The sequence below is a fragment of the Cornus florida genome, unplaced genomic scaffold, assembly GCF_030987335.1.
Source record: "Cornus florida cultivar Cherokee Brave unplaced genomic scaffold, ASM3098733v1 CherokeeBrave_3.0.0_Hap2_Chr10, whole genome shotgun sequence".
Lineage (NCBI taxonomy): Eukaryota > Viridiplantae > Streptophyta > Magnoliopsida > Cornales > Cornaceae > Cornus > Cornus florida.
In genome coordinates this window covers 107192693-107208210 of record NW_026775580.1, presented here as the reverse complement: position 1 = coordinate 107208210, position 15518 = coordinate 107192693, and the positions used below count along the sequence as shown (strand labels likewise).

The following is a 15518-nucleotide window of genomic DNA, read 5'->3' as shown; positions in this document are numbered from 1 at the left end:
TGGATGAGATAAGAACCAAACAAAATACTATATGTTTATATATAAACATTCCCTCTAAGCTCCGTGTATCTTATTGTTTTGTCATTCTGGGTAGCCCCTCGGTTCAGTGTGTTTTTTGGTGTTGGACTTTTGCTGTTTGTCCTTATGGGCTTTTGTTTTGTTTGGGCTCTATTGCTCATTGCGTCTAATTTTTATCGATTTATGGGCTGTTTCTAATGGCCAACTACAGTTCATATAATTGAGGTTAATTTTACCTACAGTTCATAACCTTTGACCATATTCTACTTATTCCCCTTCTAAATTTTAATATTTTACCTACCTCCCTTCACTATGATGGCCATTACTTTACTAACTGAATTGTATAATTTTACAATTTTGCCTATCAATTGTATATAACTAATAGTTATAAAATTTTAAAATTGAATGGAAAAGGCAAAAACACCCACAGACAATTATATACACATTACATACACATATACTGATATACAGCAACAGAGAGCAACGGCAATTCATCATTTGATGGTCTCCCGGTTGTTGATATCGGCTGCGAGGTCTTAGAAACCGAGATTGGTGAGAACCGGGCCGAAGAAAGGGATGGCAATGGTGGAAGTTGATAATGATGGTGCAAGTCCACCGCTGACAAGCTTACCTCCACCATTAATGAATCCCTCCACATAATCCAAGAGATCAAGAACTCTGGCCTCCGCCTATGCCCAGATCCAAACTCAGGCCTGAGCTTTTCATACTCGCTTTTCAGATGGTACCAAACAGACCAAATGTAGAAATAATATATTTGGGATTTCAGCCCAAGATACTAGTATTTCTAAATTTGTGTTGCTGCTCTCAACTCAAAAAATAAAAAATCACGGAACAAATTTCTCTGCTAAAATTGCACAGTATCTGATCGAAAGGTTAAAATGCCAAAAACATAATAGTTACACAATAATTTTATAAACAAAACACATAAAAGGTTCTCTAACACATTAAGCATTTAGAATCCAAATTTAAAACTTTAAAAACTATATTTTTGAGTAACTTCTAAAGAATATAAATCTGGGCAAAGCTTAAAAAAGAAGGAAAATAAAGTATTTTCAATTAACTTCTTGAGTATGCAATGATTTATATAAAATGAACATAAAATTTCAAGAACGTAGAGTTTAAACCCTGAAGTAAGTTTGCCTATTCCTATTAAAACATAACAAATAATTCCTAAATTAATCCAGCTTCAAATCAACTCACCCAGATATAAAAGAAGACGAAAACAACTTTGTACGATTTAACTTCTAAAATTCTAGAAACCAACATAAAAATCAGAACAAACTTCCAAAAAGTACACACATGCAAATATTAAATACTAATTTTTTTTAGTAAGTAATTATTTGTAAATTTCTGACCCACCAGAAACAGATCATCACAATATATATATATATATATATATATATATATATAAAAATTTCAGAAACACAAAAAACTACAAATAAATCAGCCCTTCTTCACTGACAAATAAATCAGCCCTTATTTAGTTGAGAATGACCTTTAAACCTTCTAATTTTAACGTTGATCGAGTTTCTTCGCTTCACCCCCGAGTTCAATCGGACGAGTCAGCCATGGCCGCCAGAGTAGATATATATATATATATATATAAACTACATTATCATTTATGATAAGTCTAGGGTAGTTTTGTCATTCCTCATTAGTCAATGAGGTTAAAGCAGTGATTTCAGGTACTGAAAAAGGGTAAAATTGACCTTTTAACAAATTCCTCATGCTGACATCAGCACACACAGTTAGATGCTTAACGGTATAGAAGAACTTGTTCCGCATGATTAAAGGTCAGGAGTGTGTGTGAAATATTGAAACCTAGAAGGGTGTCAGTGGGATATAAGTAAAAAGTTAGGCGGTATAGATGGAATTAACTCTACAATCAATCGCAAGAGAGATTTACCATTTTTTGCTAGTTTAAACAAAGTGTAATAAATATTATTTTTTTTTTTTTTTTTTTTTTTTCATACTTACTCAAATATAGGTTCCATTGTTTGACGTAAAATATATTTCTTTAAAAATATTTATCTTTTGCAGGTAAAATATTTTTCTTTATTTTAATTTTTTAGTGTTTGGCAAAAGTCGAGATTGACGTCGAATCTATCGAATGGAACGTGTAAAATAATTTGTCAAAAATTAATGAGTAAATTATTTTATTTAAGTTTTATTTTTCTTCGTAAATTTACATCGAAACAAATTACAAAAACAAGTAAAGTAGAAACTGAAAATACACCAATTTAGATATGCACAATTATAATGTGAATGCTCATGTTTTCAAAACAAATTACAAAAATTAGTAAAGTAGAAACTGAAAATACATCAATTTAGATATGCACATTTATAATGTGAATGTTTTTTTTTAGGAAATTTTTATAATGTGAATGCTGTTGTCAGTGAACATGTACTAGTTCATGTTATCTTGTTCTATTTTATTGACTCGTAAGTACATGTTCATGCGAAAGACATCCATTACATAATACACCAAAGTATATAATCCGGCCTTGTGTATTCTCATTCAATCTTAGTTTAAAATCACATTTTTACACAATTAAATCAAACATCTATTTCACAATATGAAATTATTTTTGTATTTAGAGTCCTTTTGTTTAGTTGACCGGATTAACAAGGAATTTTATTTTATTTTAATTTGTGAATAAAAAAATTGAATATATAGCTTAGCAATCCAAAAAATAGGAAAAAAAATAATAATAATTCCACTCAATTTGTGAATGAATTGAATGACATTATTATCCCTCTCTGCTTACTGGCTGCGTTTAGTAACAAGAAACGTTTCTTATTTTCTGTTGGCAACCTCTAAAAAGGCAAAACGAAAACAAAAATTGCGTTCAATATTTTATAACAGAAAATGTTTTCAATTTTTGTGAAGAAAAGAGAAAACATCAAAATATTGTTTCTTATGTTTTCGGCACTATAGCAAATAAACATTTTCACTAATGTTAGTGCACAGATACTATTTATTTCAAATAAAATTCAAATTATTTGTGTTATATACTAAGTTGTATATTAAATGTTAATAAAAATATATATTTTTAATATAGAATAAATTAAATATTGCATATTATTTTTTATTTGATAAAAATATATTTTAATATATAATATATTAAATAATATTGTAAATGATTTTTTGTGACAAAATAATTTTTGATATAGAATATAATGTTATTAAATTATTAAGCAATAGATATTTTATATTATTATATATCATATCTATATTATATTATATGTAAATATTAAATTATAATTAATTTACAATATTATAACACAATATATATTTTATTACATATAAGATATATTATTTAATATTTTTTATTCATAACAAATTATCATATGCTAAATATATTATATATCACATAATAAATGTATACATCATGCATATACATGTATTTGTCTTCGTATATCTAATTTTGTACTTATGATGTATTGAATATTTTTAAGATTTATAATTTTAAATTAGATTTTATAAATTTATGACTTTTTGATATTAATAGAAGCAAGTGTCGTGCCTAAGCGGTTGGGTTGCTCCCTGTGTCCGAGAATTCATGTTCAAGTCATCTACCCTCTCATTTAATTACTAACTCCTAAAATTCTTGTCATGAAAAAAATAAAAAAGAAATGAAATAAATAAATAAATAATTTAAAGAATATTATGTACATTTTGTAACAAATATGTTACATTACTAAATACAATTATTGTTTTATATTTTTAAAGTTATGACAACAACAACAAGTATTAATAAATATTATTTTTACTCAGAGAAAATAAATATTTTTATTTTCTTAAAACTGGTTAAAAAAAAAAAAAAAACGAACGAAAACGTTACTAAAGCATGACTAAAAGCAGCAAACCCCAAGTGCCGCTAACATGGCTCAGTCTGATTGGTGAGAACTCTAATAGAGTAAACGCTAACGCTATATGCCTCAATCTGAATTTCTAAAATTAGGGCCACTCTCGGATCCATATAGTTTTTGGGTCGTCTGATAGCTCTCTCTCACACACGCCCCAACCCACCCAGAGGTGAAGAAATACACAGAGACACAGAAAGAGAGAGACCAGAAAATCACAACCTACAATACAAAAAGGAAAGAAAAATTGGTATGCGGAGTTTCTCTCTTTCCTTCTCTTTATCCATTCGTGCTATCGTATGTATGTATATATAAATTTCTCTTTGCCAAAGGTCAATCCTGTGTCATTTGCCCCTAATTTTCGCACCACTTCTTGCATTTCTTAGCTCAATTTTTTTCATTTGCTCTTGCTGATTGCCGATTGTTGACAACAGTTTATAGATTTTTCCCACTGGTTCAAGTGCTTGAATTTCATATATGTATTTGTTTTATATCATTATTTTCCCCAATAGGGTTTTGAGGATTGATTACTCTCTTCTTCCTACTGCATTGATTTTGTCTTGACATGTTGTCATTTTTACCCTTTAGATTGCAACATCTATTTCCTTTGCCATGTGGAGCTTGTCAATGGGTTTACAATTCTGGGTTTTGGCTATTTTACTTCTATTCACTCGTCTTTCTTCTTTTTTATTTTTGCAATATTTACTCGTCTTTGTGTTAGTTTAGCACCAATTGTGCTTCAAAATGGTTCACAATTCTGGTGCTTATTTATTCGTATTTAACCCCATTTAGTGAGTTTATTAACCATAACTGATATCTATACTATTAAGTTTCTCTAATGCGTGTTGTTTTTAGGATTGGATGATTTTTGGTTTAGGGGTGGGGATGGGGTTTTATTCAGTCATTGTGTGTATTTGTTCATTCTAAGTATACAAAGAAATTTACCCATTAGTTTCCATATTAATGCTCCGAACCTCCGTTTGGTTCCAGAAAGAGGGCAAGTTGATTGAAATTTGAACTCTGATACCTGTTTGAGGGTAGACTTTAAAGTACCAGTCTTATGATTCTAAATTTCTTTTTGTTTCTCAACAATATTATCAACAACCAAATGGTTCATTAGGAAGTTGGTCAGCTTTTGCTGTGGTAGAATAGATCATTGCAGCCGGAAGATACGATGAAGTGCTTCGATCTCTTGCTTGGCCTTCCAGTCTTATGTTTCTCATTTCTACTCACTGAAAAAAATACAATGAAGATTCTTCTTATCTTGCTTGACCTTTAGCTTTCTTCTCTACCCCTTCACATGAAAGTACATGCACTATGGTAATTGTTACTGCCTTTGTAAATCCTCTGTTATTCCAATGCGAGCTCGCAGGTGATATAGGTGAAGGTCAACAGTAGTTGTTGGATGACAAGACCTGGGACGTGAGGAAGTCATGGCAGAGGGTACAGAAATTGATGACCGGGTTGATCTTGATGATGACAATTACATTGAAGAGATGGATGATGATGTTGAAGAACAAATAGAGGATGAAGAAGCCGGGGGAGATGGCGATGAAAATGATGAGGACCAACAGGAGGACTCAAGTGGGACTAATGCAAATGACCAATCACCAGAAGCAGATAGAAGTCCCATTACTACCGAACCAGTCGAAGATGAAGAAAAGCCTATTGCCACCATTGATGAAGTTGACAGCGAGAAGCGAGCTGAAATTCTTTCCCTTCCTCCTCACGGGTCTGAAGTTTTCATTGGTGGGCTTCCTCGAGATACTACAGAAGAAGACTTGAGGGATCTCTGTGAATCAATTGGTGAAATTTCCGAGGTCAGTTCTCGTCCCGGAAAAGAAAGGAATGCCAGAACAGTGATTTCTTGTGATTGAGGACTTAAGCTTTTTTTGTTACTGGGATTTTCAACATGGTTTTAACTTCTCAATGATTATTGCAGGTTAGGTTAATGAAAAATAGGGATACTGGTGAAAGTAAGGGTTTTGCTTTTATAGCATTCAAAACGAAGGATATTGCACAACAGGCCATTGAAGAGTTGCATAACAAAGAATTTAAGGTAATGTTGATGCTTATGTGAAAGACTCTCTCTCCCTCTGGCAACATTGTCTTTAAAATGTTAAAAGTGCTTGGTGTGTTCATTTCGTGGCATTTTTGTTACTGTTTTAGTTTTTGACCTTTTATAAGTTTTATCACTGCAGGGTAGAACATTAAGGTGTTCACTGTCTGAAACTAAACACAGATTGTTTATTGGTAATATTCCGAAGAGCTGGTCTGATGATGAATTTAGGAAAGTCATTGAGGAGACTGGTCCTGGAGCAGAAAATATTGAGCTCATAAAGGTGTGTGTGCATTTTTGGCATTCTTAATTGACTATCTACTTATTAAATTTTTACCAGCTTATTAAGAATTAATAACTGCTCTTCCTGACCTTGCTAGTCCCATTATCTTCTGGTAAAAACAGGATCCACAAAATCCAAGCCGTAATCGTGGTTTTGCTTTCATTGAGTATTACAACAATGCCTGTGCTGATTATTCTAGGCAGAAAATGTCAAGTGCAAATTTTAAACTAGATGGCAACACCCCAACTGTCAGCTGGGCTGATCCAAAGAGTGCACCTGAGCATTCTGCTGCTTCTCAGGTAAACTCCAAAGGGATTAAAAAAAAAAAGTATCAGATCTTAAATCTAAATAGAAATTGACAACTTCATTGGGACATTCAATATCTGATTAACGTTATAACTACAGGTGCCTTAAAACTGTCGTTTCATTACTTTTGATATTGATCTAGTGGTCAGTATTTGCATGGTAGTCTTCACCCGTGCAAATTTTCAAATCACACAAGTTAACAAGCATGAAATGGAAAGAAATTGTTTCATAGATGTGTAAGGCAGCTGCATACTTTAACCCCCCTGATGAGGAAAAAAAATTTAATCAACTTTTGTAGCAACATGGCGGAATGGCAAATTAGAATAATTTGGGATCATTAAATATTAGAATAATTTGGGATCATTAAATATCTTATAATAAGGTTGTGATTAGAACATGGGAGTTGCTAACCAATATTTATGGGTGCAATCCATAACATTTTATGCCCATTGGGTTATTTAAGGATGCCCAATACAGGATATGGCTACTTGGCTGGCCTTTGTGTTGCATTCTTAGCGATTCAAGTATCGAAATTTAGAGTAAATGTAGATTGTCAGATCTGGAAAGTCCAAAAAAATATTTGGACAGTGATTTATTTGTTGGGAAAAAGGCTTTCTTGAGTTGAGCATAGAACCAATATGAATCCATTACATGATTAATCAGCCTCAGATCATGTATTGACCCATATACTTGTTAGAAAAGGTCTAGGAAATTTACAATATTTTAATAACCATTTGAATAAATAGTGTTTGACCTAAAAAAAAAGGAGTATGAACTGGTGAATCTCTTTATATGCTTACTTATTTTTATAAAAAACAGGAAAATGATTCTGTAAAGATAGAGAAGAGTACAAAGGAGAATGCTGAGATACCATTTAAGAAAAACAAAAACTAAGCACTAGGCACTCTTAAAAAAGAAAGGAATGAATACTTAGTGGCACATTTTGAAGTCTAAGCAGTATATTTGGAACAAAATCCGGCACTGCAACACTAGTACTAAACTCATTGGAGAATTCATGGACGTAGGTTAGCTTAATAAATCTGCTTCCCAGGCTTTTGCTAATGGCTCGCCTTTTGACCCTGAGCACCAGTTAGCTGCATTCAACTGCATTGCAGTTTTCACTGGATTATTTATTGAAAGTGAATGGTAAGGTCCATTTGTCTTGCATAGAGCAATTAGTTCACAGTCCTCACAAGACCTAAACCTCTTTAGATTGCAGACAATATGTGAAGGAGAAATCTAACGTTAATGAAGATTTACTTTTTATATGAAAATTAGATAAAGAAATCTTAAACCTCTTTATAAAGATCCAAGCATCAACTTATCTTAAAGAATGATTGTGAAGTTCAAAGAATTAATTCTAGTACTATGCATGAAAAAATGGAGACCTTATTTAACTTTTTGTTGTTTTGCTGATTTGTTTTTCTACATTGCTAATTGCCTAGTAGTAAGAAAATATGTTAACTTGTTTTGGATTTCCCAGGTGAAGGCTCTTTACGTGAAGAACATACCTGAGAACTCTTCACCTGAACTACTGAAGGAACTATTCCAGCGCCATGGAGAAGTTACAAAAGTTGTTATGCCACCCGCCAAATCTGGTGGCAAACGGGATTTTGGTTTTGTTCATTTTGCAGAAAGGTCAAGTGCACTGAAAGCTGTCAATGATTCAGAGAAATATGAAATTGATGGTAATTTCAGCATATTCTATAGGGAAAAAGTATAGTCTTGACACTAAAATGATGAATAAAGGATCTGAAAAATTTAACCAGTTAATCCTTGGTTTTAGTAATGGTTACAAATGTGTTAACTATTAGTTTATTATTATGTCTATATTTTCTGAAAGAACAAATATGGAAATATTGTATTTAATCAATATCAACTTTTAAAAAGATAAGATTTTAGCAAATCTATTATTAAAAGTTATTGCAATGGTTCAACAATGATGCACCATAATGACCAAAAATAACATCAGTTGAAACTCTAGATATATAGTGGCTAGTTTGATTTTCAATAACATGATTGGGCATTGGAAGTGGAATGCTTCATCAATGATGCACCATATTGTATTTTGTTTGGGTTATCCTGCTTATGCTAGTGGAATTTTGCGAAGTGTGGAAAGCAATTTCTTTGCTAGCCTGTTTTTTGCTGAATGTTTTTTTTTTGGTAAATAATATGTTCAATGGATATGAATGCAGGTCAGGCATTGGATGTTTTTCTGGCTAAGCCTCAGACTGACAAGAAGTTTGATGCTGTTAATCTCCACAATTCTGGGCCTCGGCCAAATTTTATTCCTCATCCTGGGTATGGTGGTTTTCCTGGTAATTCATATGGTGGCCCTCTAGGGGGTGGATATGGCGTTACCGCTGGATTTCAGCAGGTATTCTCATGAATCAGTTTCATTCTCCTTGACCTAGACGTAGTTTCTTATTGATTTAGTTTCATCTGATAGACTTGCACAAATGAACAGCCTGTGATATACGGTAGGGGGCCAATGCCAACTGGGATGCAAATGGTGCCAATGGTTTTACCAGATGGTCGAATTGGTTATGTTCTGTAAGTGGCATTTCTGTGTGATATTTTTTCTTCTAGAACTTCCACTTTTGCTTTCGCTGACATAATAATTATGCAGACAGCAGCCTGGAGTACAGATGCCAACCCCACGGCCTCGGAGAAATGATCGAAGCAATGGCACTGGGGCAGCACAAGGACGAGGAGGACCTAGCAGTGGCAGTGACGATCGCAGCAAGCGGTACCGACCATACTAGGGGCAGTGGAACAGTGATATGTTGTAGTGGATAACTAGATATGGCTGACAAAATGACATTCCACACCTCAGACCCATCTCTTTAAACAAAAAGAGGTTAATTCAAAATCATGATACGAGGTATCTTATAATCTACTGTAATGGTCATAGTGTTGGCAAGAGACATACATGTCAACTTTGGTTTCAATTGTTTTTTGATCTGAGAACAAGTTAAGTCCAACTTTGTTTACCTGGAACTATACACGCTAATTCCAGGTCCTGACTTCTGATTGCAATTCAATATCTTTTTCTGTGTTTCGAGGATTCGTGGACTCGTTTTGGATGTAAGATTGATGACCATTTATGCTATTCCACCATTTCTGATGCTCCTCAAAATGAAAGAGGGGGAAGAGCAACTAGTTTTACTCACCATTAATTTTAGTGATCAAAAGTCAAATAATTGTTCTTCTATATCCGTGCAATGAACTTGTGTATAATTTAACAAATTTTTTTTATTTTTCCTCCTATTTTGTTTTTTTAAGGTATTTGGATGAATTTTGTTTGTCAGATTTCAGGTCAATGCGATGTTTATCATGTGTGTCTTTGCTATCTCAACGCTTTATTATAGTGTGTTAGATATAAATCACATGAAAAGTATTTCACAATGGTGTTTTACTCGAGTGTATATATGTATGCATATTTATATGGTATTGAATAAAAATATTATCAGAATCCTTGGAAAAACAAAACCCGCCATTGACCTGCTGAGCTTTTAGCTTGGCTGTTAAGGGCTGTGGTCTTAAGGTTCTGTCGGTGCCACCTCAGCGTATGGGTGTGATAAATTGGGGAAGAAAGGCTAATATTGTAGTTAGTAGCTTAATTCTAAAACATTAATTATGTTATTTTACACAAAAATAGAGTTATAAGATTGAACAAAATAAACTCCTCTTTAATTTTCCAAACATGATTTATATAATTATTATTTTTAGATAAATTACACTTATCTCTCTTGAAGTTTGTCAATATTTTACATAAATCTCCTCTTGATTTTATAATCTCACTTACCTCTTATGTTACTAATGACCGTCCCGATAGTGTATTGATTTACTGCTTTACTTATGAGATTAAAAATGTCATTTCGCATTAAAAGAGAAAAATTAACCTTCTATTCCCTTTTGGCAAATTCGGTTTCTCTATTAGGAACTCTCTAATGGCAGGAGAGAATTTGTTACATAAATCCAAGTTTTACTAAGCTAAGAGAAGGTCCATCCATGAGATATTGCCAAACCCAAGAGAAATTTGTGAAATTTACCCCTTTTTTTTTCCCCTTACTTTGGAGGAAAAAAACAAAGTGATGCAAAATGAATTGCCTATACCCCAATTGAAAATGAACCAACTACCAAACCTTACCTTTATTTATTTATTCTTGATGCTTATAGGAATTGAGAATGTAACAACAATCTATTAAACTATGCAAGATTACAAACAGCATTATCTGTAATCAAGCCCACAAGTAAACTCCATCTTCAGGCAAAAGCTTTAATTAGTCATTAAATCCAAGCAACAACCTAACCTAGTTTTATATATATGAAAATAAAACCTGTGTTTTTCTGATGCTTTTTCCCATCTGCCAAACAACAACTAACAATTGTACCGCAAACCAACACATGCCACTTGTCCAATGACGCAGCAAGTCACCCCTCCCCTCGTATCCTAAACAAATCAAGAGTCGTCTACCCCAGATGGCACCGTCAATCATTAGTGCTAAAAAAATGATGAGACGTATTCATCTACTACTAGTTTTATTTGGTTTTAACTGACAACTACTTTGATGAAAAGGCACGTTTGATGGAAAATGCTCATGATTTCGAATCCGATTATTCTTGTATGAATCCAACTTCTTAGCCTCCCCCAAACACTCCAGTCTTATTCTTCGGCTCTCTGTCCCCTCTACCCTAGCTACTACCTCTTCCCACCAAATATTTCACCAAATACACACACACATACTGCAATTCCATTACACTTCCCCTTCATCTTCATCGATCATAGCTTCGGTATGTTAATTTTTCTCTCTTTTCTTATACATATATATAGTTTTCAATTCTATATGTGAAAGTTAAATTGTACAATGATATTTGAAGTAATTGTCGTATTTTTTGTTTTTTGGTTTTGGAATTTAATTCAGGGTTTGATGGGATCATACAAGGAAGAGATGAGAGATGTAAGTACACATACTCATAAGTTTGAGAAGAGTTTGAAGTCATGCATGGCTTTTTTGGGTTCATTTTTGATAAGCATGGTAGGCGGACTGGTGTTGGCTTGGTGGGAATTAAGGTTTCATCCTACAAATACTCAGCAGTGGATGATCCCCTTGGGTCTTATTCTCTTTATTACACCACTCCTTGCCTGGTTCTTACTCTTCGTTTCCGATATCTGTTATTTTAAAGATGCTTCAACTCAGGATCAACCCGGTTTTTCTGTAGATAACTCGGTGGAGGTAGGGATGATCAATCCACTTCATGGTTGCTAGTTTATTAGTAGTGATCTTAGATACTGAGAGCCGTCTGTAATATATATATATATTTTTAAATGGTTTTCTTCATCGTTACTCCCAATATATATATTTCACTCTGCCAATGAAAGCAATATATTTGATTCTCGTATTGAATTACATGTGTTGCATTGCTTATATAATTGGGATTAATAAATCCAGTTTAGATTTTGATTTATGAGTGTGTTTTGATTCAGCTGGAATGAAAGGAAAGCAAGAGATAGCATCTGATGCTTGGTATAAAAATAAGAGGTTGGTTAATTAGAAAGGATAAGGAACTAATCAATCCCTTGAAATTTATTATTATTATTATTATTACTAACTTTTTATTTTTATTTTTCACTGTCCATCAATAAGTGAGAGAGAAATGATCTAAGAATTTAGCATTATCCATATTTTTTTCTTTTTTTCTCTCTGATATTTTTTTCCTAAGTCAGACGAAATATTATCAATATGCTTTTCTTTCTTTTTATTTTATACTTGTCAAAAAAAGGACAAGCAATCAATTCTATTCTTAATTTGATTTACTATAAACGTTCCTGTAACATGTCGAGTTACAGCTAACATACCTTTGTAAAATAATTTTTTTTGTCACGCTGTACCTATCGACCCCACTGTCATTATTATTGTTATTGTATTATTGTTTACCTTTCGTTTATCTAAAACAAATCGAAGAGTGCTAACCTATTTTTACCTTAAATTAACTTACTAGTATGATGAAAGTGACAGAGTATGATGCGATGATAGGTATCAAGTTGTGTAGTTTAATGTATATGGTTGAATGGTCTCTTTGCTTTTAGTGACAGATAGATGTAAATGTAGTGATGTTGTACAAATCAATAAAAGACTACTCCGCAATATATTAAGAAGCTAGGGTAGGGAAGACCAAAATGTTGCCTTCCCCAGTTCAAGTTTCAATTAGAGTTGAGACCCATTTGAAGTCCAAAAAGGTCCTTTAATTAAAGGGCCGGTTTAGCTTTTGTGTTCTTGTAAAGAGAGCCAACATGAGCGACTTTCCTTCATTGTCCCCACACAATACACATTTGACAGATTCTGCCTAGGGACAATGATAGAAGGACAATAGGTAAAGCTTTCAATTTGTTGTACGTAGAGTGACCGTTTTGTTTCAAACTCAGTGTCCCCTGTATTTGTCAGTAATTTTTTTTTCTTCATTATACTATTAAATAATGATATGTAAATATTAATTTAAATATAGAGCAAAATAAATAACTCTATTAAAATGGCATGTCGCTTGTAAACTTGAAAGCACCACCAACTCTATTTAATGATGTTGAGTAGCAACGTCAAGATTAGAAAAATGCAACTGGTTCAATCGCTTGGGAGTCCAAATCATGGTATAGCATTGCACTCCCAACCATGGAAAATTCAGAATTTATATGAATTTTCGCCTTAATGATTTTTCACTTTTAGGATTCCATGAAAATAGGATTTATCTAATGTTTCTTCCAATCATAAATTGCCATTCATTGTACATTCATCCCCTCTAAGCTCAATTTTCTTATAATAATATTAAGGAAAATGTCATTTACCTCCTCTGGTGTTTATCAATTTTCATAATCTCACTTGCATCTCATGAGGTTTTGATTTATGTAACAAATTCTCCTTGTCGGTGAACGTCGGACGAAAACAAATAGAATACTGATAAAATATTAATTTTGCCTTTTGAATATATGAAATTACAACATTTATTTTACGAGCAAAATAGTAAAATAACACATTACCGTTATCAAGTTGGACATCCATCATTTATAAGGGAGATAAGTAAGATTATAAAACGTAGAAGGGAGCATATGTGGAATGTTAACAAACCTCAAGAAAAAAAAAATATTAGAATTTACCCTAATATTAATGAGTGAAAGTCATTGCATAACCTAGGTAAAAAAAAAAAAAATGAAGGACTTTCATTTCCCATTTCACTACACTTTTTTTTTTTTTGGGAATTTTAAGCAATTTCATAAAAGCAAAAATAATTACTGTGTGGGCCAATTGGCAAATAGCCCTTTTAGGGATAACAACCCAGTTTTAGGCAAAACCAAGGTCCAATGTAACGACCCAAGCTGATGCCAAAATTTTAAAAAAAAATCGGCATAATCTCCCCTAAAAATGGTCCTTCAACAACATGTCCCAAATACACAAAACACATAGTATAATCCAGTATCCCATTCATCGATTCATTATACCTCAACATAGTTCCTCTCATGGTGAAACATCCACACACCAATTAATCTAACTTATTATAATTATAGTCCCAAAATACATGATTAAGATCTAAAATCCCTGTCTTACAACGTTACATGATACAATTGCATGAAAATATATACCACAATTCCATTAGTTTCATTTACATCAAACAAAAGATAAATTCGTTCTTAAGTTACAAGGCCATGAATATTAACTTAGTTACATTTCCACAACTATGAGTATATATAGAATGGTCAAAATACGAAATAGCAAACAACCTTCTAACAACTTTTAAGTTTGAGGTGGATTGTTGCCCACCGGTTCATTTCTAAGACCTGAAAAAAATAATATAAATAGTAGGGTGAACAAATATGCTTAGTAGGTGACGCTTCAGACGCACCTCTTGAAGCCCCGTAAATCCAAACAAAACATAGACCAATGGGGATATGGATCATACAACGTAGGGGAATGATACAACATGGTTACCAATCTCAACACAAATGACAAGATGCAATAGAGATGCAAATGCATGCCGATGTCGCTCCCCATTTTCAAATTCAAGATTATCACTTTCAAACTGTTAATACAGCCCGCCCTTTGGTGACCCCGTAGCGACACGAGAGGAGGATTGGCTAGTGTCCCTGACCCTTGGTAACCCCGCGGCGTCATTATGGGGCCCAGCTAGCTCAACCACACTAGGGCGACTCCCTAATCCCCTCTAGGCTATATTAACCTCCGGCCTGTTGGTAACCCCGCAGCGACCGGGTTTGCATAAAACCATTTCATCAAAAACACATCCCCAAAATTCCCCGTTTCCATTTCAAAACATTTTTCCATCATGCAACCCCATGATTCACACGTATAGCTCATGCCTTTAATGTTAAATCAATGAGGGATTATCATAAAACACACTAGAGCATGCTTTCCTACATCATTTATAGCATAAGAACAATACAATACACATAAACTCATGGTACAACATGTTTCTCATATAACAACATTAAAACAAGCTTCCACATATTCACATAGGTACTAATCATGGCATTCAAAACAACAACTAACACAATTAAGCATGTTATATCACATATAAAGTAGAAAACTCACAAGGGTGCAAGAAAAATGTGAATTAGGAAGCCCCTACCTCAAGGTTGCACAAAACCCTTAAAATGGGTCTTGAATTTCGAAATCCAAAGGGTGCACAAAAACTGAAATTGATGGTATGGATGAGTAGAGCTCGTCGTGGGCTTCGTTTTGCCTCAAACGACACCTTAATCCGATAAGAGATGAGGGATTAATAAAGACATTAATTTGTAAACTAAAAAAAAAAACAAAAACCGAGAGAGATACAGATAGAGATGGGAGAAGAGAGAATGAGATTACAGAGCTTTCAAAAATGTGGTCTTTTAACCACTTAAACATTAGTGGGTCCCAACTATTTTTTTTTTTTTTTTTCTTTTCTCTTTTTCTT

At 33.3% G+C, this 15518-nt stretch overlaps 1 protein-coding gene across 2 annotated transcripts; it reads left to right on the top strand.

Moving 5' to 3' along the window:
- The first annotated feature begins 3995 nt into the window (after positions 1-3995).
- LOC132276832 (heterogeneous nuclear ribonucleoprotein Q) lies at positions 3996-9621 on the top strand. Of its 2 annotated transcripts, none has more exons than XM_059778456.1 (9): positions 3996-4156; positions 5279-5726; positions 5849-5965; positions 6108-6248; positions 6371-6547; positions 8038-8242; positions 8750-8931; positions 9022-9107; positions 9184-9621. In XM_059778456.1, exons 2-9 carry the CDS (start codon positions 5340-5342, stop codon positions 9317-9319), a joined length of 1431 nt encoding a protein of 476 aa, XP_059634439.1. In that variant the 5' UTR covers positions 3996-4156; positions 5279-5339; the 3' UTR covers positions 9320-9621. The 2 variants fall into 2 exon arrangements, with proteins under 2 accessions (XP_059634439.1, XP_059634438.1); XM_059778455.1 differs by having other exon boundaries at positions 9004-9107.
- The last annotated feature ends 5897 nt before the right edge of the window (positions 9622-15518 follow it).